The sequence below is a fragment of the Canis lupus genome, chromosome 20 (assembly GCF_003254725.2).
Source record: "Canis lupus dingo isolate Sandy chromosome 20, ASM325472v2, whole genome shotgun sequence".
In the NCBI taxonomy this organism is placed as follows: Eukaryota; Metazoa; Chordata; class Mammalia; order Carnivora; family Canidae; genus Canis; species Canis lupus.
In genome coordinates, this window is record NC_064262.1 from 52354731 (window position 1) to 52382188 (window position 27458).

The window sequence follows — 27458 nt, forward strand, 5'->3', positions numbered from 1 at the left end:
CTGAGGACAGATATGCAGCAGGGGAGGTGACATCCTATAGGGTTGTCTCCTGTTCACCAAAAATCTGATGCCACCAGGAAAAATGACACAGGTCCCGAAGAGAGGGGACTCTTCCCCTTATCATTCAACTTTCCGACTATTGTCAGTAGTGATGATGACACCAACTACCTCGCTACTTATTGGTAAGACTGCATGAGAGGGGCGCCTAGGGGGCTCAGCCGTTAAGCATCTGTCTCTTGATTTCAGCTGAGGCAGTGATCTCAGGGTTGTAAGATCGAGCCCCACGTCGGGCTCTACGCTCAGCACAGAGTCTGCATGAGATTCTCTCTCCCTCTCCCTCTGCCCCCTCCCTCTCCCTGTGTGCATGCTCACTCGTTCTCTCTCTCAAATAAATAAATAAATAAATAAATAAATAAATAAATAAATAAACAAACAAACAAACAATATCTTTTAAAAAGAAAAGACTGCATGAGAGATCGTGTGCTACTTCTCAGCACACAATCAGACACATGATAAATCTTCAGAGATGGAACAATTATTACTAGGAATATAATCACAACTTCCACCACCTCCCTTTAGAATTTCAGGAAAGTCAAGGATGCCTGGCTGGCTTGGTGGGTGGAGCGTGTTTGACTCCTGACCTCGGGGTTGTAAGTTCGAGCCCCATGTTGGGTATAGAGATTACATAAAAATAAAATCTTTTTTTTAATAAAATCTTTAAAAAAAGAATTTCAGCACAGTCGTATATAGTAGACCCTTGAACAACATGGGCTGGACTGGGTGGACCCATCCACACATGGATTTTTTAAAGTACAGGGCCATAAATGCATTTTCCCTCCCTTACGGTTTTCTTAAGAACATTTTCCTTTTACTACTACTAGCTGACTTTATTGTAAGAATAAGTCTATAATACATATAATATACAAAATACATATCAATCAACGGTTTATGTGATCGGTGAGGCTTCCAGCCAATGGCAGGTTATTAGTAGCTAAGTTTTAGGGGAATCAAAAGTTATATGTGGATTTTTGACTTGGGCGGTGGTCAGTGCCCCTAACTTCTACATTGTTCAAGGCTCAATTGTACTCAAAATGAACAAGTTTTGCTTTTTGTATTTTTGTGGGTTTTTTTTTTAAGATTTTATTTATTTATTCACGAGTGACGCAGAGAGAGAGGCAGAGACATAGGCAGAGAGAGAAGCAGGCTCCCTGTGGGGAGCCCGATGCAAGATTCGATCCCAGGACCCCAGGATCATGCCCTGAGCCGAAGGCAGATGCTCAACCACTGAGCCACCAAGGTGCCCCAAAATGACCAAGTTTAATGGAGACAGTTTTAGTTTGAGAAGATGAGAAAGTTCTAGAGATGGATGCTGGTGATGTTTGCACAACACGGCAAATGTACTTCATGCAACTGAGCAGGACACATAAGCATGGTTCAAATGGTCAATTTTACATTAGATATGTTTTGCCACAATTAAAGGTTGGATTTGCTTCGACATGAATGGAACTGGAGGGTATTATGCTGAGTGAAATAAGTCAATCAGAGAAGGACAAACATTATATGGATTCATTCATTTGGGGAATATAAAAAATAGTGAACGGGAATAAAGGGGAAAGGAGAGAAAATGAGTGAAAATATCAGTGAGGGTGACAAAACATGAGAGACTCCTAACTCTGGGAAACGAACAAGGGATGGTGGAAGGGGAGGTGGGCAGGGGGTTGGGGTGACTGGGTGACGGGCACTGGGGGGGGCACTTGGCGGGATGAGCACTGGGTGTTATGCTCTATGTTGGCAAATTGAACTCCAATAAAAAAATAATAATAAAATAAAAATAATAAAAATGAAAATAAATTCTTTAAAGGTTGGAAAAAATAGAAAATGGATACAAAAATAAATTTTTATTTTTTATTATTTAAAAAAATTTTTTTAATTTATTTATGATAGTCACAGAGAGAGAGAGAGAGAGAGGCGGACACACAGGCAGAGGGAGAAGCAGGCTCCATGCAACGGGAGCCCGATGCGGGATTCGATCCCGGGTCTCCAGGATCGTGCCCTGGGCCAAAGGCAGGCGCCAAACCGCTGCGCCACCCAGGGATCCCCAAAAATAAATTTTTAAAGACCCACTCAGCGGACTGAGCAAATTTTGTTACGGACGTCTTGTTGAGGTGTACGTATATGAGGCAAAATGGAATATTGCCGTAGGAACTTGGCCAAAAGAAACCTGTTTCAATTTCTGGTTTTGACAAATGAGGATGTTACTAACTTCACATGCCATCAGCTTGTGAGATGATAAAAGGGATCCTGTAATCGCTATTCCACAAGGAAGAGAGAGAGAGAGGCACCTCAGAGGGGAACCTCTGAACACACACAACCCACACACGTCTATACCCTTTACTTACGCCTCTTTGTAGAAGAGCATGAACCCCAGGAGGTCTCGGAAGTCAGGGGGCCAGTAGGGCTCCCATTTCAGCAAGATCTTGTCATAAGACGTCCGAATGTAAGAAAATTTAAGTAGTTCGTTTTCACCTAGAAAAGTTTAAAAACATTAATGACATCAGCATTAAAAACTTGTTTCAGGCCCCAACAGGTGACCCAACATTTCCAAGAGCATCTGGGAGAAGGGAGGTGTCAGTCTGCTGCTCCCCGGATGGGTCTCACCCCCACAAGCCTCCTCCTGGTGTTCGGAGGCAAGAACTGGTCACACAAGTTGGTCCCCACGCAGCCAGATGCTCAACACAGGAACAGTGGTCAGCACCGAACTGAGAAGGACAACTGGCCGATAATTATTGGGAAAAGTGATTTTTCAAGAGTGACGACTGTCCTGGCACAATTTTCTCACACACGTGGACTTTCAAGCCTTCCTTGTCAGAATATATGACTCCAGTGCAAACTGAATATGGGCCAAGTGAGTTTAGAGAGCACGCAGGCCTTGGAGAGACGATGCCTTAGAAAGAGTGGGATGCAAGCCCCCCCCAAGCTACACCCCAACCTTGCTCTCTCTCCCTCTCCTGAATTCCCACAAATCTGCGGCAAAGACCCAGCTCTTGGAAGCCTTGGCACCTTGCTGCTCTGATATTTCCTCGAGAGAGAACCTGTCAGAGGAGTGAAGTCAGCTGGTAGCCTCCAGCTATGCAGCAGCTGCAGGACCTGCTGGAGCACTAGAGCCAAGGTCACCTATAAGGAGAAATCCATTCATTCATGCATGCATGCATTCATTCATTCATTCATTCAATGCAGATGTGACATCTTCCAAAATCAGGCACTGTCTCTCTGAAATCACAGAGATATGATAGACCTGTCCTTGGCATTGCAGAAATAGAACTCTGAGCTGCTTTAGCTTGGGGGGGCAATGACACCTGCCACCAACTCCACCCCACCCCACCCCCGCTGAGGGCCAATGCAGTGCTCAAGGAGAAAGACAGCCGCCTTATCTGGTCCTCGGGCTGGAAGGACCAGGACATCACCACTTACAAGACGCCTGGTCCCCGTTGGTCTTCAGGGCAATGTCGTTCCTCTCCTGGCGCCCCTTGGTTCCTGAGACTTCCTCCATCTTGTGGATCTCAGACAAGCAGAGTTTGGGATTATAGTGGAAGAAGAGTTTCCCCTGAGTGATGGTGAGGTTGTGTTTGCTCCAGTCCCATAGCTGCCTTAGGTTCTGGTTGTCCAAGGCATAGAAAGAGTAGTTCCTACGGGAACACACACAAACCTTGTCATTCCCTGGCTTGTCACAGGCAGAGAAAAAATGTAAGAATCCTCCTCTTTCACTTTCCTAGTTTGAGTCCACGTCAAAATAACATCTCAGATGGAACAGTTTCAGTAAAATGCATTATTAAAATTCACTTCCCTGATTCGTTTTGAAGACTTTAAAATGTGGCCACTGGATCGTTTAAAGTCACACGTGTGACTTGTGTCACATTTCTTTCTTTTTTTTTTTAATCTTATGGGGAGGTACTTTGAGACTCTGTAAATATCCTGTTACTCATCAAATTTTCACCATTTAGCATCTATTCATGTCTGAATTGATTAGTACTCACTGATTTTTTTTTTTTTAAGCAGGCTCTGTGCTCAGTATGGAGTCCAATGCAGGGCTTGAACTCACAACCCTGAGATCAAGACCTGAGCTGAGATCAAGAGTCAGACTCTCAACAGACTGAGCCACCCAGGCACCCCTGACTTGTACCATATCTCTAGTGGATGGTACTGGTCTAGTTCTAGGACACCTATGTAGGGGGTCATAAGCACAATCCAAATGAAAGGTCTAGACCTCAGCAAACAAGGCCATTTTATGGCAGAAAAATCAGCATGAGCTGGTGAATGATTCAAGAAGGTGGTCTAAACAGTTCAGTGCAGTGGCTTCTCAAATGCCACTCATAGTCCCCTCTTCTCTGACTTCCTCTACTATACAGATCGGAAAAGGTAAATATTCATGCATCCACCCTTCCTTGCAACTGGGAGCAGCCACTTGACCCTGTTCTCACCAAGGAGACATGAGAAATCAGTGTTGGGGTTGAGAGTGTGGAAGGGTCCAGGCAGGGTTTTATTTCTTAAGGAGACATTCTCAATTGGCATGGGCCTTTGTCCTTCCCCTTTTCCCATTGGTTCCACAATTGTGAGGCTGGAGGCGAAGCAGCCATCTTGCAACCATGAGGAGCACAAAAATGGACAGAACCTAGATCCTAAGTTGGGGTATCTGGGGAGCTCAGTCAGTTAAGCATCTGCCATCAGCTCAGGTCATGATCCCAGGGTCCTAGGATCAAGACCCACATCAGTCTCCCTGCTCAGTTGGGGAGTCTGCTTCTCCTCCTCCCTCTGATGCTCCCCCTGCTTGTGCTCTCTCTCTCTCTCAAATAATTAAATATTTTTTAAACACCCTAAGTTATATCATTGTAAGTTTAGTTAATAATACTGTACCGCATATTTAAAAGCTAAGAGAATAGATCTTAAAAAAGTTCCCAACACAAGAAAAAAATCTTGTAACTATATGGGATGATGGTTCTTAACTAGACTTATCCTGGTGATCATTTTGCAATGTATGCAAATATCAATATATGCAAATATAGAATCATTATGTTATCACCTGAAACATAATATTACATGCCAACTATACCTCAGTAAAAAACAAAACAAAACAAAAAAAACTAAAGTTTTCTCGCCCCACCCCCAGTTTTATTGAAATATAACTGATTAATAAGACTGTATTAGTTTCAGGCATACAACATTACAATTGATACCTGTAGATATTACAAAACAATTAAAAAAAACCACCCTAAGTTCAGTTCACATCCATCACTTCACATCATTTAAAAAAAAAAAAAAGTTTCTGGGGCACCTGGGTGGCTCAGTGGATGAGCGTCTGCTTTCAGCTCAGGGTGTGATCCCAGGGTCCTGAGATCGAGTCCCACATTAGGCTCCTCACAGGGAGCCTGCTTCTCCCTCTGCCTGTGCCTCTGCCTCTCTCTGTGTGTCTCTGATGAATAAATTAATAAAGTCTTTAAAAAATAAATTGTTTCTTGTGATGAGAACTTTTAAGATTTACAGTCTCAGCAACTTTCAAATGTAAAATACAGGTTGGCTAATTACAGTCACCGGGTGATACATCACCTCCCCAGGATGTATTTATTTTATAACTAGAAATTCGTGCCTGTTGACCCCTGGCACCTGTTCCCCTCCACCCAGTCCCCCCACCGACCCACGGTCCCCCAACCTCTGGTAACCGCCAATCTATTCTCTTATCTATAAGCCTGGTTTTTTGGTTTTGTTTTTAGATGCCTCACATAAGTGAGATCCTACAGTATTTGTGTTTCGCTGATTTATCTCACTTGGCGTAACATCCTCAAGCTCTGTACATATTGTCGCAAATGGCAGGATTTCCTCCCTTTTTATGGCCGAGTGATACTCCACTGCGTGTGTGTCCCACATCTTTATCCATTCATCCGTCCATGGACACAGGTGTTTCCACGTGTTGGCAAAAACCCCTAAGTTGTTTGAAATCACAAACCTCCCAGGGAGCATTCGGGACACACCCAGAACCGGGCCACCTACCCGATCTCCAAGGTCTCCCCTCGAATCAGCCGCAACTTCCGGAAAAAGGAAAGAGACACAAGAGCATAGGATCTCCGGATTTTCAGGTACCCGGAAATCTCTTCAATGAGTCCGAGGTTGGCCTCCAGCTCGGCCGCCAGGTTGTCTAAAGAAAGGAGAGAATATCCAGTGAGCTTCTACAGAAATACTTTAATCTTCCCATAACTTCCCATAGTGAGGAGTCAACCTATAGACTGCAGATGACTTCAACATACCCTGATCATACTCAGAACAAGAACCCAAAGCCTGTACCACAAGATCTGCAAGTCCCTATATAAGTGACCAGTGCTTTTTTTTTTTTCTCATCCTTAACCTTGTCTACCCTCCTCCAGACACACAGGCCTCCCCATCATTCTTTAAACAAGCCAGGCCTCCTTCTGCCCCAGGACCTTTGCACTGGCTTCCTCCTTTGCCCAGACTATTATTCTCTCACAGATCTGCTTGGTTTGCTTCCTCTCCAGCTCAAAGCATCCCACCTCAGACCATAAACCCTTCGAAAACAGCAAACCCCTTATCCTCTATTTCAGAGGTTGGCAAATGACAGCCCAGAAGCCAAGCCCAGTCTGTTTTGTCAATAAAGTTTAATTGGAAAAGAGTCTCGCCCAGTTGTTCACAAGTTCTCTACAGCTGATCTTCCTCTACGAGAGCAGTAGTAATGGCAGAGACCGTCTGGCCTGCACAGCTGAATATATTTATTATATGGCCCTTTATAAGAAAGAGTCGCCGATCTCTGCTCCCTCCATTACCTCTGCTTTACTTCCTCCTTTCGTAGTGGGATCCACCCCAGGTTTACGTTCTACGTACGATGATGGGCTTATTCGTAAGCTCCATCACACATGGGCTCTGCTTTCTTCACTGCGAGTATTTGGTAAATGTTTGCTGAATAAGTAAACAGAGGGATGCCTTTTTGCCTGCGATGGTATTTCTGGAAACACGGTCCCCGACCTGCAACGCGGCAGGCATGCTGCCTACTTGTTAAAAAAAAATGCAAAAAAAAAAAAAAAGCAAATTCCAGGGGGCACCTGGGTGGCTCAGCAGTTGAGCATCTGCCTTCAGCTTAGGGCGTCATCCCAGATCTCGGGGCCAGGGATCAAGCCCCACATCGGGCTCTGTGAGGGGAGCCTGCTTCTCCCTCAGCCTGTGTCTCTGCCCCTCTCTCTCTCTCTCTCTCTCTCAGGAATAAATAAATAAAAATCCCTAAAACACAGAAAACAAATTTTTTAAAGATTTATTTATCTATTTATTTATCTATTTATTTATTTATGATGGACAGAGAGAGAGAGAGAGGGGCAGAGACACAGGAGGAGGGAGAGGCAGGCTCCATGCAGGGAGCCTGACGTGGGACTCAAATCCAGGACTCCAGGATCGCGCCCCAGGCCAAAGGCAGGCGCTAAACCGCTGAGCCACCCAGGGATCCCCAGAAAACAAATTTTTAATACATAAATAAAAATGCAAATTCCCGCATAGGAACATTAATTTCCAACTTGGAAAATTAGAATCTCGGGGCAGCTGGGGCCAGGACTGGGCTGTGAATTTCAGGTCTGGAAGCCAATGCCTCAAGGGACTGACGTGTGTCTGGGCAGGTGGGTCCCGGCCAGCTGCAGCCCCCCCCCATCACCCTCCCCAGCACTCACTGCCCCCTCGAATGTTGATGATTAGACTTCCGTTGACAACAGTGCAGCCTCGAAGCTCCTGGGCAGACGTCACTGAGTCGATGGTCTTCTCGCCTTCCAGAATGTGGCAGACCTTGGGACAGGGGCCCAGGCACGGAGTGCACATCAGGCTGAAGAAAGAGCGGAGAGAGGGGGTCAGGGCACCCAGGACCCCATGCGCGTGTCAGGTTACACCCCTACACTGAGGCTGGGCGCTGCACCCACAGCACCCTGACATCTGGGCCCGAGAATTCTCCACTGTGAGGGTGTCCTGTGGCATCCCTGGCCCTCACCCACTTGCTGCCAGTAGCACCTGCCCCGACGGCATGACAGCCAAAAATGGCTCCAAACATTGTCCCCTGTGGGGACCGGGGGCAAAGCACCCCCTGCCAGGCCTCCATGGTGGCAAGCCCAACAGCATTACCCCGCAGTCAGGGGACTCACACTTGCCCCCCAAAACGATGGGGCTCCTGCCATACCCCAGAGGAATGGGATTCACGCTGCCCCCCAGCCCCCGTGGAGGATCACGCTCTACCCCAAAGAGACAAGACTCACACCATCACACTGAAGGGATGGGGCTTGGCTGTCACCATAGTGATGGGAATTATTCTGAGCTCACGGGCCTTTCGGGGGGCTTCCACTGCCCCCCCAAGGCAGATCTCAGGCGGCCGCCCCAAGGAGATCCGGCACTTGCTGTTGTGGGGATCTGACGTGCCCACACCTAGAACACAACCTCATGCAGAACAGCATGTGACAGCAGCCTGTGGCTTCACTGATGACAGCCGAAGGTCCCCGAATACACAGGCCCCAGGGATTCCTGGGGAACCGGCCCTCCCCCACGCAGGGTGCAAGGTGCATTCTTGGCGAGCGTGGCCCTCATAGGTCCAGGCAAGACACAGGGTCCGGGCCAGGCAGGGCCCCATCTTCCATCCCTCTGGGTAACGGCCTAAATCCTGTCACTCTCATCCCCCTGGTTCAGAGGTGGGCATGCACCCAAGTCAGCCAAGTGAGGGTTTTACCAGAACTTCCCAGAGGGAGAAACCGTCTAAAGCACTTGGCACACAGAAAACAAGAATCATCAGTTCTTGCTCTGATGACCACTTTTTATCAGTGGTATCGTTGTTGCTACTGGTGTTGGCTACACACCATGTCGTTGCTACTGGTGTTGGCATGTTCAGTTCTTCAGAATGACCTTTGGGGTGGCAGTCCCAGGCCCTGGCACGGAGCTCCAAAGGCCCTTGGAATTTTCTGCATAGCATCTCTGCTATGCTAGTGAGGTGACAGGTGGTGGTCCCATGCAACTCTAGGATGGGGGCTGGTCACCCAAAACACCAATGATAGGATTAGATCTGTGGGTCTTTCAGCCACTGGAGACGGAGTTCAATCACGTGGTCAAGGATTCGCTTAATCACACACCTATGTGATGAGACCCCAGGAAAAATTCTGGATACCCACTCAGTGGCGCGTCCTGGACAGTGAATGCATGTAGGATTCCACAGGGCAGAGCTGGGGCTCTCTCCTTGATAACATGTGCGTCCCTAATAATAAAGCTGCAGTTGTAATATGGGTAGTGTAAGTGCCTGATGGTAAGCTTTGATTGCCAAGGCATCCACTTCCTAAGACATCCCTCTGGAATAAATGTATGGCCAGTTGCAGGACACGTCGGAGCAACACGGCCGATAAGGAACCTGGCTGCCCGGCCATGAAGCTCCCTCTTCCAGAAAGCCCTGGGTAGCCTAGAGAGTTGCCTGCCCAAGTGACCCCACTTCCGTCCCACCCCAATTCCTCTTCTTATGCTTTAGATTCACCAGTAAAGAGTGATCCCATGAAACCCTGGACAGCCCACCTCGGGCTCTAACAAAGGTGGAACCCCCAGTCCACACTGTCAGTCTCTCTCTCTCTCTCTCTCTCTCTCTCCCCCCATGAGCTCACTGTGTGGCCCATGAGGGTGCCGTGAGCCCTCTGGTGAGGCCTTGTGAGTCATAACCCTCGTTCCTCAAGGGTCCCAGATGGTCTTCGCTGAAGCACGTGTGGCGATCATAATGAGAACCACCAGGGCCGGCCCAGCCATAAACAGGGGCCCTGATGGGGAAAGGTCTGGAGCTCGCCACATGCGACGCCTGCCTCCTGGGAGAGCCCTGTGGGCATCCCTAACCAAGGATGCTACCATTAACAGGCTCGGGATGGCCTGAACAGCATGGATTTCTTTCTTTCTTTTTTTTTTTTAATGTAAATTCTGCAACTTGTTCTAGCAAATTATCGAACCTAAAACAGGTTCAGTGAGAACCCCTATGTTTATAGCCAGGTGATGAGAAGTACGGGTGGCCTGGGTACCCCCATAGCGTGGCTGGTATCTGGAGTGAGGGCAGTCTTATGAAGGACACAGTGTGATGCTCACTCCAGGAGGTGGAGAGGGTCAGAACTGCATTGCAGACACCTGGTTGATACCAGAGCAGCTGGGGTGGAAACCGAAGAGTGACCAAATGTTTGGGTTCTTTTGTTGATTCTGCAAATATTCACAGAGCACCTATTATGTGACAGGTGATATTCTAAGCCAGGGGTCGGCAAACTCCGGCCTGCAGGCCAAAGCCAGCTGGCCACCTGTCTTTACAAATAACATTACGCCAGAGCCCAGACACACCCGTCGGTTTGTGTATCGTCTATGGCTTCTCGCATGCTATAGGGGCTGAGTTGCGTAGCTGCAACAGAGACCATATGGCCCTCAGAGCTGAAAATATTTACTATCTGGCCCTTTGCCAACGCCCGTTCGAAGCTGCAGGCACACAGGAGTGAGCAAAACAGACGTACTTTCCCTGTGGGAGATTATCATGGCCACAGGTTGTTTGCAGCCCATCCCACCAAGAAGTGCGGTTTACTTCCCCATTCAGTGAATCTGGGCTTGGCCGTGTGACTTGCTTTGGCCAATGGGACGTTAACAAATGTAACACAAGTAGAGGCTTGAAAAGTACTTGCACACACATGGGAGCAGCCCTCCCTGGCTGCTGGGCTGAGAAACCACATGGAGGGAGGCCTCGGCTGCCCATCTACGATATGAGAGGCTCTACTATACCATCCAGTCCGGGCTGGCTCAGCCCAGCCAAACCACCCGTCAACCCACGAAATCACTATAAATCATAAATGAGTGTTGTTTAAGGTCACTGAGTGTTGGGTGGTTTGTTACACAGAAAGAGCTGACCGATACACTTGTGAAACATACGGTCAGGTTGGGTTAAAATGAACAAATTGGCAATTAAAATATCAATTAGTGATATCTGAATCATTGTGATAGCAACCGGTGATATTGAATCATTTATCAAATATCATTGATCAGAGTGAAAACTGTGTGATATGCCAAGAAGGAGCTAGATACTAATTCAGACAGGGCGGTCAGATAGGGAAGAGGGTTCTCAGAGGAAGTGACTTTTCGGCTGCGACCTGGATGACAAGAAGCCAGCCACACCAAGATCATTCTAGGGGATGCCCCACACCTGCCGCACTCTTAACAGTCACTCAAATATCGAGCCCTCCTCGTGCCAGTAAAGGGCACCCTGGTGCTCCCACCAGGTACCTCAAAGGGACCATAGACAGTGAGGCTTCTTAATCAATCACGTGGGTTCCGAGACCTCTGTTCTGAAACTGTCAGACACCAATTTCCCAGATAAACCACCAGACTGGAAGAAAACATATCTGGTCCTATTTGATATCAAACCACATTAGAAAACGAGGGCCCTAAAGTCTTTCATAAAATAAAAAGCTTCGGAAGGAAAGCTAATGGGGCACCTGGGTGGCTCAGTGGTTAAGCATCTGCCTTCAGCTCAGGGCGTGATCCCAGGGTCCTGGGATCAAGTCCCGTATTGGCTCCCCGCATGGAGCCTGCTTCTCCCTCTGCCTGTGTCTCTGCCCCTCTCTCTGTGTCTCTCATGAATAAATAAATAAAATCTTTAAAAAAAAAAAAAAAAGGAAAGCTGGTAATTTTTTTCTTTAACCAACAAAGTAAAATATTGCTACAACAAGTTATAATTGGCGTCTCTCACTTTGCCCTCCTCCCCTCAGTAAAGGTCCCAGACATCACAGGATGTGCTGCCAGTTTCCCAGGGTTTCAGTCCTAGGGGCTGTTGTACCATCAGCAATTGCATCAAAGAAATCTCCTCTACATCTCAGGTCTCGGTTATCGTCAGGGAAAAAAAAAAAAAAACCTTTTATGTAAAGCCAGTGTCTTTTAAACAAACATCTCAGTGGAAGATGTTAATATCCATGCTTTATTTCAAACATGGAAAAACAAAAACAAAAACAAAAAACCCAGATATGAATCAAAAGGAATATAGTCATTTTCCCAACCTGACTGATAAACTGGCCAGGAAAAAAAAAAGAGAAAAAAAAAAAAAAACTGGCATGCAAAGGTGATTTATAGAAGCCTATTTTTGACCAACAAAGCCACTTGATAGGTTTTGTCAAAAACAAGTAAAACAAAACATGTTGTACTTGCAGGTTTCACAAACACTCCAAGAGAGGCTCCTAAGGACTGAAATAAAGATTGTTTTCCTTCCCACCCACTCCACCCGGGGAAATAAAATTTCCCACCAGAACACGCTCGCTTGGCTAATTCTCAAGTCTGAAGAGGAAGATTTTTTACGTAAGCAGATCAGCTCAAGGCCCCTTGACGTGCGTCTGTTTCTGATTTGGTTTTTGTTGTTTTGTGAGGTTTTTTTTTTTTTTTCCAACCCTCCGCACAAAAACCAGGAAACAGATTTTTTAAACTTGGTTACAGCCCTGAGACACCGAAATAGCTCATCTGAGAAGCTAACAACATGAACAAAAAGTCTGTGATGTGCGTAGGAAATCTGACTCACCGCCGAGGACAGAAAACCGTATTCCTCACCCGAACAGGAGGAAACGGTCTGATGGCACTGTCCTTCAAAAAGAGGCGAAGTCCTGAGAATAGTCTAGAATGGAGTCTCTTCCTCCTTGTGATCCAGGCTAATCTCAGCTCGCTGCCTGGCTCCAGGGTGCAGAAAACGTAAAAACCTCAGCTCTGCTCTTGGTTGTAACACCTGGGCAGCTCCATCACTGCGGACAGTCCTGTCCACGTGAAGGATTCTAGCAGAAAACCAAGCGCTCCTGCTTTTGCATCTTCTATTCCCAAAGCTAAGCACAGAAAACCTTTATAAAGGGGTGTGCAAAGGTGTTGAAAACATTTACCTCTACTCTCTCATCCTTTACAGAAAGCTAGTCGACTCCTGCTCCAAAGGCCAGGATGGAAACAGGAGGCAGAAACGGCATCCGACAGACCCAAGAAGCTGGCCACTTGCTTGTAGCCAGTTAACTCCTGCGTGTCACACAGTTTTAACAGGTGCCACCCCCACCGCCAAGCCCGTGTCGCTCCCCCCTCTGTGCCGCCCCCGCTCCGTCCCCGGAACCTGCGCCCAGGACTCACTTGCTGGAATTCATCGTGTAGCCAGAGGGGCACTCGGGGATGCACTTGTTATTGTGGATGACGTACTGGTGGCAGCCCTGTCTCCGGGAGTTCTTGCATTTGTTGTGCAGGTCCTGGCAGAAGCTGAAGTTCACGCAGCGCCAGTCTTGGAAGTGGTAGTATGGGGGTGGGCAGGTCTCCACGCACCTGCCATCCAGGTAGAAATTGCGACAGGCCACGCACTTGGTGGGGTCGTCGGGCTCGGAGCAGTTGCCTAAACACTCGCTGTGGCAGCAGAGGCCCTCGGCGGTGCAGCCATGTGACTTGCAGATGGTCGGACAAACTGGAGGGGGAAAGAAAACAGCTGGTCAACAGCTTCGCCCAATTGCTGTCTGCATAGACGGCAGGTCTGGGTGAGGGAGCGCAAGCCAAACAAAATAGTAACGGGAAGAGTCTCACTTCTACTATACTTGCTCCATGCCAGGCACAACTAACAACTCGTGTCAGCCCCCGAGCCAGTGGCTTGTTCCTCGGTATTTAGGAGCACTTCGGGGGGCACCTGGGTGGCTCAGTGGGTGAGCGTCTGCTTTCAGCTCAGGGCGTGATCCCAGGGTCCTGGGATCGAGTGCCGCTTCGGGGTCCCCGCAGGGAGCCTGCTTTTCCCTCTGCCTGTGTCTCTGCCTCTCTCTCTGTGTATCTCTCATGAATTAATTAATTAATTAATTAAACAATTTACTTAAAAAATTTATTTATTTATTCATGAGAGGCAGAGACACAGGCAGAGGGAGAAGCAGGCTGCCCACAAGGAGACTGACGCAGGACTCAATCCCAGGACCCTGGGATCACGACCTGAGCCAAAGGCAGGCACTCAACCACTGAGCCACACAGGTGCCTCAGATGTTTTGCTTTGTTTTGAATTTACTTTTTTTTTTTTATATTTTATTTATTTATTTATGAGAGACACAGGCAGAAGGGGAAGCAGGCTCCCTGAGGGGAGCCCGATGCGGGACTTGATCCCGGGACCCCGGGACCATGCCCTGAGCTGAAAGCAGATGCTCAACCACTGAGCCACCCAGGCATCCCTGTCGCCTCGTTTTTTTGTTTTTTGGTTTTTTTTTTTTACCAGAATTTGTTAATTATAAGTCTACAGCATGTAAACTTCCACAGCGGCTTCTTTAATCACCAGTTCACGAATGTCCCGCCAGTGTGACCGTCGGCTCCAGCAAGCCGGCTCCAGCACGCTCCTGCAGGACTGGTAAAAAGAGACGGTATTTTGTCCATTTCCTCCACGTTACAAAGGGGGAAACCAAGGTACAGGAAGGTTAAGCCAATTGCCCAAAGGTCATTTATCACTTCAACAGACATCCGATCGCCTCGATCTAAACATTGCAGCCAAAGAACAAGGAAGTGCAGGGCCCAGGTGGCCACAGACCCTCCCTGTGGCGGGGTCTAAGGGAAGAAGCAGGTTAGTCGCTCAAACACACAGCTGGGCAAGTGCCTAAGCAACAAGCACGGAGCCGGAGGTTAGGGGAGGGGGTGTTTCTGGTCCCTGCAGGTGGGGAGGCCAGAAGTTGGCCTCTGATTTCATGGCCCGGGGAGCTCCTGGCTTCACGCAGCTGAACTCGCCTCCCCAGGTCTGGACTCTGGCCTGGCTTCCCCCAGCAGCTTGTCACCCATCCCCTGAATACACCCCCTCCCCTTGATTTCAGTCTCTCAGCATCCGGCCTGGTCCCTAATAACCAGCCTGGTCCCTAATAACCGGGCCTCCCTTCCCAGTCTGCGGGCAAATCTGTCCATGGACCAGGGGCTTTGCTGAGGCTGGACAGACCTCGGCCGTGACCCCACCGGTCCCTGGAGTCGCTTTCTTCGCTCACACACTCTGCACGGCCTGAAGCACTTTGGACGCTGGTGAGTGCTACTGACCCCAAGCCCCTCGGGCTCTTTGCTGCAGTAACTTTAATTAAGGCCCCAGTGGAGCCCAACAAATCGGCCCCTGCAGCCGCATTCCCACAGGAGCAGCACCATCTGATGGAACTTTCTGCGAGGACGGGAATGTTCTCGAGCTGCACTGTCCAACACCAACACGGTAGCCACTACTCCCTGCGGCTCTCGTGTGTGGTTAGTGCAATGAGGAACCAATTTTTTTTAATTGTGGCAAAATACACACAGCATAAAATTGACCATCTTAGCCATTTTTAAGGGCACAGCTCAGTGGCCCTTAAAAGGGGCCCAAGGTAGAACCACCACCACCACCACCACCACCACCGCCGCCGCCGCCACGGCGACCAGCCATTCCCTCCATCCATCACCAAACGTCCTCCTCTTCCCAGACTGAAACTCTGTCTGTATTTAGAACACTGATTCTCAGGCACCGGGGTGGCTCAGTGGTTGAGCGTCTGCCTTTGGCTCAGGTCATGATCCTGGGGTCATGGGATCAAGTCCTGCGTCGGACACCTCGCAGGGAGCCTGCTTCTCCCTCTGCCTGTGTCTCTGCCTCTCTCTTTCTCTCTATCCCTCATGAATGAATAAATAAATAAAAATATTTAAAAAGTGAAAATAAATAAAATCAAACACTGACAACCCACCCCCTGCTCAACCCTGAACTCCCACCATCTCCTCTCTGTCCGTGTGGACGGGACTCCTCTGGGCACCTCCTGGGAGTGGAGTCATATACCACGTGTCCTTATGTGACTGGCTTATTTCACTGAGCATAATGTCTTCACGACTCATCCATATTGTACCAGGTGTCAGAACTGCTCTCCTTTTTAAGGCTGAGTAGCATTCTACAGCGTGCATATACCACATTTTATTTTTTCATTCATCCATCAATTGGCACTTGGGTTGTTTCCACCTTTTGAGGCATTGTGAATAATGCCGTGAAGATCATGGATACACAAATCTGTCTCCGAGACTCGGCTCTCAATTCTCCTATGTGTACACCCAGCAGCAGAATTGTTGAATCATAATGGTAATTCTATTTTTAATTTTTTGAGGGACTGCCATACTGTTTTCCACAGTGGCTACACCATTTTACATTCCTAGCAAGCGTACCCAAGGGTTCCAATTTCTACTGAAGAATTAAACTTTTCATTGGATTTCACTGGGTGTTTTTTTTTTAAGATTTTATTTATTTATTCATGAGAGACACGGAGAGAGAGGCCGAAGACACAGGCAGAGGGAGAAGCAGGCTCCATGCAGGGAACCCAATACAGGACTCGATCCCAGGACCCCGGGGATCACACCCTGAGCTGAAGGCAGACGCTTGACCACTGAGCCCCCCAGGCATCCCTGGATTTCAGTTTTAATTTTACCAGCCATAGGTAGCTACTGGCTCCTACACTGGACAGCAGAGGCTTTGAGAATGAAAATCAAGTCCTTGCAAAGGCCTCCAAGGTCCCTTGTGGTCTAGCCTGCTGGCCCCTTGGAGTCCTTCTCCTAGACTCAGGCAGCAACCATTTGGGTCTCCTTTCTGCTCCCCCCCCCCCCCACTGTACACACACACACACTCCTACCTGAGGACCTTTGCATCTGCTGTCCCCACTGGCTGGAGCGCCCTCCCCATTACCTCCCGATGACTGGCTCTTCTCTTCCTTCAGGTCCCAGCACTTTAGAAAGACCTTCCCTGACCTCCCCACTGGAAGTCACTCCCCCCTTCTTAACCATGTTCTAACACATTATCTGATGACATTTTTCTTATGGTATTTATCACTCTCAAAAATTATACTGGCTGTTTGTTGACCATCTGTCTAGGAGGAAGGCTAGAGGGCAGGCTATGTCTGCTCCATTCACAGCACCCGCTCCTGGGACACCCAGTCCTAAGACGGGGCTTCCGCCAGCAGGAGCTCAGGAGGCACAGCTCCGATCACACAGAGAGGAGGCAAAAGGAATGACTCTGGAGCAGTTCCAGGCACCCAACTTTTAGCCACTGGCCCAAGAATGCATCCAAGACTCATCCCCCGGTTGTAGGTGCTCCACAAATATCATGAATATTTACATGCAAATGCAAAATTTGGAGCATCTCTGCATGGTGCATATTCTGACTTTTTACTCTATGGACGCAGAAAGAACTAATAAGGTATAACAGGATAAAGGCAGGTGGAACATCTGGGTGGCTCAGTGGTTGAGCATCTGCCTTCAGCTCAGGCTGTGATCCCGGGTCCTGGGATGGAGTCCCTCATCGGGCTCCCTGTAGGGAGCCTACTTCTCCCTCTGCCTGTGTCTCTGCCTCTCTGTGTGTGTGTGTCTCTCATGAATAAACAAATATTTTTTAGAAAAGAAAGAAAGAAAAAAAGAAAGGAAGAAAGGAAGGAAGGTAGGTGGGTGATGGAAGAAAGTCTGTGTAGGTTTTTTTAGGGATTACGTACCACCCATTAGATTTTCACTTAATTCTAACAAAGACTCCAGCAGAGAGAGGGGTAGGTACTGGTATCTCCATTTCACATTGGCCAGACAACAGGCCCTTTTGAGAAGCAGCAGGGTCAAAGCTAAACCCTTGATCTTTTGGCTCTGAATCTGATATTCCTGGGTCTAAAGAATCACCGTGGCCATCCACAGGGTCCATGCAGCCAAGGGACGAAGCGACCCTCAATCAGCTTTGGCAACACAGCGCCCGCCACCCCACAGGCCCGCCATAAAGATTTCCTTAAAGAAGCACCAGCCTCCCTTTTCTTGTTTGTAAAATGGGGACAGTTTGTAAAATCCCTTAACTTCTCACAACTAAATAAGATGATGTGGATAAAGCACTGGATTCTTTGGGGTCCATTTTCATTTAGATTTTCATTTAGATTCGTTTTTATTAAGTAGGCTCCACACCCAGCATGGAGCCCAACATGGGGTTTGAATTCACCACCCTGAGATCAAGACCTGAGCCGAGATCGAGAGTCAGATGCTTAACAGACTGAGCCACCCAGGCACTGGATTCTTTGATCAATGTGTAGGTTTGATACAAATTAGCTACTACGGATACTATTATCATGATCGCCATCGTGATTAATGAACTGTCTGCAGGGACCCAAGGGCTGAGGGTCAATGGCAGGAAGCAATATTTAAGGCAGACAACAATACCTAGGACCCACAAAGACCCCACCCTCTGGGAAGGCACATGTGAGAACAGGAAGGGCTCTATTTCCTGGGCTGGGGCTGTGTCTGAGAATCAGCCCTTGAGTTCAAAAGAAGCATTAGCAAAGACCCAACAAAAACTTCCCAAACACATAAGCCTTCCGGCCTAGACAATGCCAAGAAAAAATACTCCACACTTGCACACAAGGCCGGAGGCTGAGAGCAGGAGTTTCCAACTCTATGCTGGAGCCCACCTGAGAAGTACCTCCAGTTCCAGCACAGCAGCTGGCAGGCTTTTTCCGCAAAGGGCCACAAAGCGGCCCCCGAGAAGGTGCATGTGTGCACAGGCATGGTTGTGCCCCATAAAACTTTTACAGAAGCAGGCAAGGGGCTGGATAGACTGCCAGCCCCTGCTCAGGGAAGCATACCTGTGATTGAGTTACCATCCCTATCAGGGCCTAGACTCCGAGGGAGTCAACATCACCTCATAGATGGATACGCTGTAAGTGACTTTCCTCCACCAGCAGACATAACCTCCCAGAGATGCCAGTGTTGTGGCCCCAAAGGACATGAAGCGCCCTATAGCTAACTTTGCAATTCTATTTCAGCGATGACAAATGCTTTGCCCTCCTGCGGGCCTCCTCACCAAAGAGTTAAAAGGAATGGACTGACTGGTGGTGTTCCTTTGCCTTTTTTTTTTTTTTTTTTTTTTACTTAAAAGTTATGTTTTTAACTTTTGAAGACTATGTTTTGATAACGATAAGCCACCTCTGGGTGTCTCCCATTCTGTTTCCAAGTACTTGATCTTATTTAATAGAAATGCCGCTGGGCCAGCCTCTGCGGCCCCCCACCCCTCCCCAGGCTGAATTATGAAAACCACAGGTTGTGCAAGAGGAAAAATGACCAGATGGAGGAGGGGGCTGACTTTCCTCTCCACGAGCTGAGCTCGACCGCCCCCTCTCATAAACACCAAATGAGCCCCAGCCCCAGCCCTCTGAGCCACCCCCCACCCAGGCTGTTTCTGTTAAAGACAATAGCAGCCTCTTTGAGAAAATGTCAAGCAGTGGGGGGGGGGGGTGCCCACTTCCCCAGGACAGGTGCAGATGCACAACGTGTGCATAGGGAACATCTACCCAGATCTCCCAGAGACAGCAAGCACCAGTTCCTCCTCCAAACACACAAGTTCCCTTGTCCATCCATCTCCCTCTTCCCTACATGGTGCCTTGACTGCTGGCCTCAATTCCCTCCCACTTCTCCCTAAAGGTTCCCAAAAACCCCTGGTCACCAGTTACGCTAAAAGCAGCAGCCACAGCCTTCCTGAAACTTTACCTCAAGTGGCTTTCCCACTAGGCCCTGTTGAGAAGCTTGATAACTGCACCCTACATAAATCCATGAAGTGAGGAGGTGGCTCACCAATCCTCTGATTGGATCCTAGAAGTAAGTGCAATGCTCCCCAGAGGGAGATCGACAGGAAGGTCAACTTATTTAGGAAAAGGTGATTAAAGCGAAGGAGGCAAGTGCAATTTGACCCAGTATTTCTCCTGCTAGGAACTGCCCTGCAGGTGAGAGAGAACCTGGGTACCAAGAAACCTGGAAAAGGATTGGCTTCACCCTACAGGACCAGTTGGGTTTATAACAGCAAAGGACTGGAAACACCCGAAAAGTCCATAGCAGGAGACCACGAGAATCAATTACTGGGGCTCAAGGAGTGGAATAGTATGCAGCTGTAAAAAAAAAAAAAAAAGACGGGATCCCTGGGTGGCGCAGCGGTTTAGCGCCTGCCTTTGGCCCAGGGCGCGATCCTGGAGACACGGGATCAAATCCCACGTCGGGCTCCCGGTGCATGGAGCCTGCTTCTCCCTCTGCCTGTGGCTCTGCCTCTCTCTCTCTCTCTCTCTCTCTCTGTGACTATCATAAATAAATAAAAATTAAAAAAAAATAAAGACTCTGCATCTTTCTAAAAAAGAAAAAAACAAAAGACGGCATTCTGACGGAGTAAGTCAAACAAGCAAGATGCAGAGAGCAGTGTCTAAAGGATGTAACTCCTTTGTGGAGAAAGGAAAGAATCAAACATAGCAGGAATGCAAAAACCAGGGCAGCTCATTTGGAAAATAGTTAGGTAGTTTCTTACAAAGTTAAACGTATACTTCTTCTTCTTCTTCCTTTTTTTTTTTTTTTTTTTTTTAAGATTTATTTTAGCCTCGATGGCTCAGCGGTTGGGTGTCTGCCTTCCACTCAGGTCACGATCCCAGGATCTAGTATCGAATCCCACATTAGGCTCCCTGCAAGGAGACTGCTTCTCCCTCTGCCTGCGTCTCTGCCTCTCTCTGTGTCTCTCATGAATAAATAAATAAAATCTTTTTAAAAAATTAAAAATAGAGGATCCCTGGGTGGCTCAGTGGTTTAGTGCCTGCCTTCGGCCCAGGGCGTAATACTGGAGTCTGGGGATCAAGTCCCACATCGGGCTCCCTGCATGGAGCCTGCTTCTCCCTCTACCTGTGTCTCTGCCTCTCTCTCTCTGTGTGTCTCTCATGAATAAATAAATAAAATCTGGAAAAAAAAAGAATTAAAAAAATTAAAAATAAAAATAAATAAATGGGGGGGCAAAGAAAGGACAAATGAAACATACACCCCTCTGGAAGGGACACAAGATATATGCCTCAAAACTGTGGGGAGTGGAATGAACTTGGAATAGAGGGTAAGTAGGGCATCCTTACATATCAGCAAATTAGGTGGGGTGGGTTTTGGGGGTTTGTTTTTTGTTTTTGCTACATATATGTACCTTTTAAAACCAACATGTATTGAAAACACACTTTTCTTTAAAGATTTATTTATTTATTTATTTATTTATTTATTTATTTATTTATTTATGATAGACATAGAGAGAGAGAGAGAGAGAGAGAGAGAGAGAGAGAGAGGCAGAGACACAGGAGGAAGGAGAAGCAGGCTCCATGCCGGGAGCGCGACGTGGGACTCAATCCCGGGACTCCAGGATCGTGCCCTGGGACAAAGGCAGGCGCTAAACCCCTGAGCCACCCAGGGATCCCCAAAACACACTTTTTTAAAGCCTCTAGCAGACAATTAATAAAGTACTGTTGATCAATTATACAGTTCTACCCCCAAATACACCAGTACCACTACATTAGAATAGCTGCCTGCCTCGATTGGGAGCTTTTACAAACATTCTCTTAAGATCATTTTTGCCTTTTAACAGTCAAAGCAATTAAATAAGAAGTGTGGTCCTAGATCCAAAACAGGGTCGGGGGGGGGGGGGGGGAAATAGTATTGATGAAGACAACACTGGCAGGAGGGATGAGAGTTCTACATGAGGCTGTGGATTAAAATATTGCGTCAGTGTTAACTTTCTGACTGTGCTCATTATACTGCAGCTGTGCAAGACAATTTTCTTGTCCTTAGAAAACCACTGAAGAATTACGAGTAAAAGTAATTTTAAGTCAGCCTGCGACTGACTCTCCAAAGGTCCAGGAAAAAGAAAAAAAAAAAAAAAAGCAGTATATAATGAATGTACCTAAATGCTTAGAGATAAAAACAAATGGGGGAAAATGTAAGCAACTAGGGAATCTGGATACGACTCTTGCAACTTTTCTGGAAACTTGAAAACCACATCAAAATAAAAAGGTTAAAATAAATCCAAATAAAGAGGGGGAAAGGCTAGCGCAGGCTGCCTTGTAAACGACGGGCTTAGAAAAAGACAGCCACCCTTCCTTTCCCTCTTTGCCTTTTTAAGTTCAAATCGGTTTCATGTTCCTTCATGAAGCAGCTATATGGTAAAAAGCAAAACAAAGCCCAAGGGGAAAAAGCCACTATGTTTCCATAGCACGACATATGTTAATAACATTTTGGTACATTTCTTTCCAAAGTCTGTAGTTGGGGGGGAGGAAAAAAAAAAAAAAAGACACACACCACTCAAGATTTATTATTCCCCAAATTACTGCTTTCCAGAAATTTCCAAACGGAACAGTTGCGTCATGGGCCTGCAGACACATTCCCCACAGGGCCCCGTGGCTCTCCCTGAAAGTGTGAATTTTATAAACTCTGCAGAGTCATGCACTCGGTCTGCATCCGCAGATCCTCTCCGCCGCTCCCCGCCCCGACGCCAGCCCCGAACCCCGGGGCGGTGGAGGTTCGAACCCCTGGGGCGCCCCGGCGTCCCGAACGCGGGCAGCAGCCCCCCTCCCACCCCCTGGAATCCAGTAGATGATCTGATGGTGCAGCCAGCTGGGTGGTCGACAGACGCTCTGCGGAGCGTGCGATCCACTCGAAGCGACGACCGCAAGGACGCGTGTCCTTGAAGCAGGGCAGCTCCCCCTCTGCTGCCCCGACAAGGCCGCCCCCACGCGCGCCGACCGATCGGCTTTCCAGATGCCTTTGGAATCGAATTGCGAAGCTCTTAGGAGACCTACGGCGCGCGCAGGTCAGGAAGGGGGCGGGCCCGGGGAAGGGGAGGGGCAGCGCTGCCCGCGCAGGCAGCCTCGGGATTGGGCGGTTGCGGGCAGCTGCGCGTGTTGAGCTCCTCACGGGCGGGGCGAGGGCGGGGAGGCCCCGCCCCCTGGAGCCCGCGGCGGCCGCGCGCCGCACAAAGCCCGAGGCGCCCGAGGCGCGGTCCGCTCCGTGGGATCCAGGCCGGGCGGTGGCGGCGGCCGCAGCGCCGCCCTCGCGCTCAGCCAATAGGCGGGCGTGTTGCCGGAGCTGTGGCCCCGCCCCCGGGCGCGCGGGGCTCAGTCGGCCCGACTGGCGCTCGGGCCGTGACCGCCGCGGGGCTGCCGCGCTGGGGGGGACGGGGCGGGGGGCGGGGGGGGCGCCCCGGGAGGGCCTCCCCGCCGTGCGGACCCCAGGGACGGGCCTGCAAAGACCCGACTCGGGGAAAAGCGAAAAGCAGCGGTGCAGCCGAGTGCGCGGGCCGCCCGAGCAGCCACCGCGCGAGCTGGGCGTGTGCCCGGGAGGAGATCGGGTCACCGCGTGGCAGCGCCGGGGGTGGCCGAGGGGTGCCCTGGCCCCGGGCCTCGCGCGCTCGGGGCCCAGAGAGGGGCAGCGGCTGCCAGGGTCACAGCGCGCAACCCCCGGACCGGAGGCCAGGGGGAGTGGCGAGGGCAGAGCCCGCGGAGCCGGACAGCGGGACAGCGCTGCCCCGACCCTATCCCGGGTATTTCCAGCCACCACTCCCCCAGAAAACCTGAGGCCCTACTCCTAAATTACACTTCTAAGGAAACCTACAGGCTGTTTTTGGGATGCCTTCCAGCCAGTGTTCCCTGTAGACGTGAAGACGTCAGACCTTGGGGGCTCGGCGTGCATTTGCAGTTCCAGTAAAGCGAGGCCCCCATTGGGCATGATCTCTAACCACCACCACCCCACCACCACCACCACCACCAAGAGTGCAGTTTAAGATGTGAATTCCGTCTGCAGAATACAACGTTCAACCCACAAGGGTTAGAAGATATTAATCCCATTGCTCAAACAACCATCTCCTTCTGAGGCACAGAAGGGCTGCCTTGCTAATGCCAACCCAGCTAGCAAGCAGCAGGGGCAAAACCCGAGCCCAGGTCTCCCGGGGAGAATGGGGCTGCGGGTGGCATCACGGAGTTCTGTGGGTTCTATTCACCTGTTCCCCACCCTGGCCCACCTGGATCGGGCCCCTCGTGGGCACTGGTATGCAGACGTGAATGGGGATACTGCCTCTCTCTCTCTCTCTCTCTCTCTTCCCCCCCCCCCCCCAACATGCACAACAGACAGGTAAGCTCTGAAAGGGAGGACCTTGCCTGACCTACACTGGGTCCCAGAGCCATGCACACAGTAGGTGCACAGTAAAGCTTATAGGGGTAAAAAAAAAAAAAAAGTGGGGGATCAGGTGACTGACTGGCTTTATCCCATGGGGGAGGGACAGTACGTGCAAATGCATGAATCATCGGGGCTGCCTTTAGGGAACTATAAACAGTTCAGAGTTGATGAAGGGCAAAGTACAGGGAGAGGCATGGGAGGTCAGGGCAGACAGGAAAGTTAGGGAGCCCAGGGGCTTGGACTTTGCGCTGCCTAAGAAGCCGAGGAAGGGCCTCAACCAGAAAAGACAGCATCAGATCCAGGTTTAGGGCAATTTTCTAGCTGTCTGGTGGACGGCTGAGCAAGGCAAGGGCAGAGGCGACTGGAAGGAAGAGACTGTTCTGAAACCACCAGGGAGGTGGAGCCTTCAGGACTTCTCTCCCAGATGGTTCCCAAGTTTCTACCTCGGGCAGCTGGGCACGACCCATAAGACAAACGACAGACAAGGAAGCTGGGTGCTCAGACTTCCCTGACCCGGGCTTGAACGTGTGCAGTCGGGAACGTCAGGGCTTCTGCACTCAAGTGATTGTGTCTGTGCTCGCTAAGCCACTCCTCAGCCCACACTCTTGCAAGGTACAAGGACCCCTGCTTGCTTGTGGTGGGCATTTTTAAAGTTTTCTCCATTTGTGTATCTAATACTAAGAGTAATAACTTTTTAAAAGCTGTTTCCACCTACTCAGATTTTTTGCTTCCTGGGCCAAGGTAAACTTTACAGGCTCTTCGGAAGTTAGCAATGACAATGGCACGGCTTATGAGATTCAGGCATAGCTGCTCTTCAGGGCAAAATCAGAGCCTTAATTTCTTCCACGAGGTACTGGTCAATCTAGTAAAATAAGTGCTTAAAACACTGAGTGAAGAAATTTCAATAACATCCCCCAAAAGTATCACCAGAGCTGTCTATATTTCTTTTATTGGGTTCTAAATTCCATTTCTATTTTCATTCTTAATTCTATAATATCCATCCTTCCCCCCCCCCTTTTTTTTGTTACCTTACTTTATAAATTCTTTAGAAAACAGCACTATCCTATAAACTTTCTGCATTGACAGGAAAGTTCTGTATCTGTGCTGTCCCAATTCACGAGCCACATGCAGCCACGGAGAGCCAGAAATTTGACTAACGTGACTGAGAAACAATTTTCACGTGGCTCGTGGCTACCTTCTTGGGTGTTGTGGCTCTACAAGACCCAGCTCTCGAATAGGACAGTTCTGTTCTCTAAATCACTTTGCCCCTGTTAATTTATTATTCCCTTCTTCTGGTGTAGACCTGTTCTATTATTCGTCATGTCATTTTTGTGATTTCTGTATGTGATCGCTTACGGCCCTGCCTTGGTCTCTGCACCCACTCCGCTGCCTTCTAAAGAGTCTATCCTTACAGTATCGAGATCCTCCCAGCCCAAGTTAAGAGTTATGTTTTGTGTTTAATCATCACATGGTAGGAGTTTGTTTCGCATGCTTGTTCAGTTAAGCTTTTAAAAATTAATTTCCACTTACATTTACTTGTAGCAACAGATTAGGGCCAGTGCAATGTCTGCTTTTTGGACCCTGTTGGGGGTCCTTTTTGGTTGTGGGGTTTTTTTTGTGTGAGATTTAATAGATAATCTCTCTGAATATTCCAAGAGCACTTTAAAATGTGTATCAGTCGTAGAGTACAAAGTTCAGTCTGTATCTGTTATCACGATCTTATTTAACCACATTATCCAAACTCCTTGTTGCCTAATTGAGGTTTATCTACATGATCAAGACGGTGTTTGAGGTTCCCCAAAGATTTCTCAATTCTTGTGCTTCCTACAAATTACTCTCTGAAGTTTGATACTTTGCTAGTGGACCTTCAGTAAGGATGGTCCCTTCACACAATGCAAAACCTCTCCTTTCCTCCCTACTAACACCTTTTGCCTTGAGTTCCTTGCCTATTTTTCTCCGTTCCACACATGGTCAAGTTTTCCGTGTCATTTTTGGCATTAGGTATAACCATTTTCTAGTGGGGGGGAGGTGGAGGGGGAGAGAGAGGGGGAGAGAGAGAGAGAGAGAGAGAGAGAGAGAGAGAGAGAGAACTGCAGCCTCCATGGAAACAAGGAAGTAGAGATGGGGAATGTCAGAGTTTGAAATCTGTCACAGTGGAAGGTCTCAATTGTAAGGAGGGTTTCCCGGGGACAATCTCCACCATAAAAAAGTCCCCTCGTTCACATGACTGATGGCTTTTCAATAACAAGTACACGAAAAATAAAAAATAAAAAAAAATAACAAGTACACGGTGGTCTTGAATGTACACATTCAAGTTTCCCGGGAGCTGCTACACACATGAGCTAGCAGAGTTTAGACCCAGCCACAGGGAACGGGGAAAATCTTCTCGACTTCTCAAGGACAAAAGTAAACAGCACAATGTACTGCATTTCTGCAGAGGCACACCACAAAGGAGAATAGAGTTAACTCTGAAAAAAAGAAAACACACCTATATTGCAAATTCCATCGTGACCAAAGGAGAGAACTTGTGGCATATTTCCTTATTGAGATGGTCCCTAAAGCCAGTCTAGCTGCTTTATTTTCTGTCTAGAAAAGACCAGAAGCTCCAGGTGTCCTCTCCACGCCAAGAGCCCCTGTGGCTGTTTTGGGACACTACAGTGTGTTTGCCTCCAACACTACTATGCTATTGGGGGTGGGGGGGATGGAGCTCTCTGATTTGGGGGAAAACCCATTTCCTGCCCATGTGTATTCCAACCCCAGAAAAGAATGAGTTTGCCCCTTGGTCACTGGATCCTCAGACTTCACTAGCTCTGCAGATCCACTTCGTAGCCCTCCATCTACCTGAGCAAACAGCCCGGACACCTGCAACTCCCTGGCTCCACCTCTATTTACGCTGCCAAGTCCGGGCACACGCTTAGGGAAAGTGCATGAAGGAAAATAAAATCATGGGAATGCTCTCCCGTCACACTGGATGCCCGGTACCATCTAAAACTTAGATGGGGAGTTCCTCAACACCCACACTAAGTCACCTTCTCTCTTGGTGGTGAGAAAGCTTATTGGCCCCTTTTACACACATGCTATGACCACGGAGGGATGGTGCTTCCCCACCAGGATCAACAACATCCACGCCCTCACTCTCCGGCCAGTATTTATTCACAGGTGGATTGTTTTCGGCACCATGGAGATGCCCTGGAAACCCCTTCGACCTTTAGAGACGGGCTGCCTATGAACTCTTTGCTTCTTAATTAAAAAGTTCACTAGGTAGCACAACACATCCCAATGCCAGGCCCCCCGCCCCCGTATCCCTTTAGGTCCCTTCAGTCCACAGATCTGAGCACCTGCTGAGCCGCAGGCACCCTCCTGAGCTCCGACACCAGCTGGAGAACAGCAGAGACAATTCCACACCTCTCGGGGAGGCGGCCGAATGGCTCAGGAACATTTAGTTTACGTATCAAGAA

At 48.8% G+C, this 27458-nt stretch overlaps 1 protein-coding gene across 3 annotated transcripts in view; it reads right to left on the minus strand.

The window, feature by feature from the left end:
- INSR (insulin receptor) overlaps positions 1–27458 on the minus strand; it is a 135100-nt gene that overhangs the window by 40308 nt on the left and 67334 nt on the right. For all 3 annotated transcript variants that reach the window (XM_025457385.3, XM_025457383.3, XM_025457387.3), the window contains 5 exons: positions 13168–13489; positions 7716–7864; positions 6043–6187; positions 3472–3686; positions 2400–2526 (listed from right to left, as the gene is read on the minus strand). In XM_025457385.3, coding sequence (XP_025313170.2) covers positions 2400–2526; positions 3472–3686; positions 6043–6187; positions 7716–7864; positions 13168–13489 — 958 coding nt within the window. The remainder of the gene's footprint in view (positions 1–2399; positions 2527–3471; positions 3687–6042; positions 6188–7715; positions 7865–13167; positions 13490–27458) is intronic.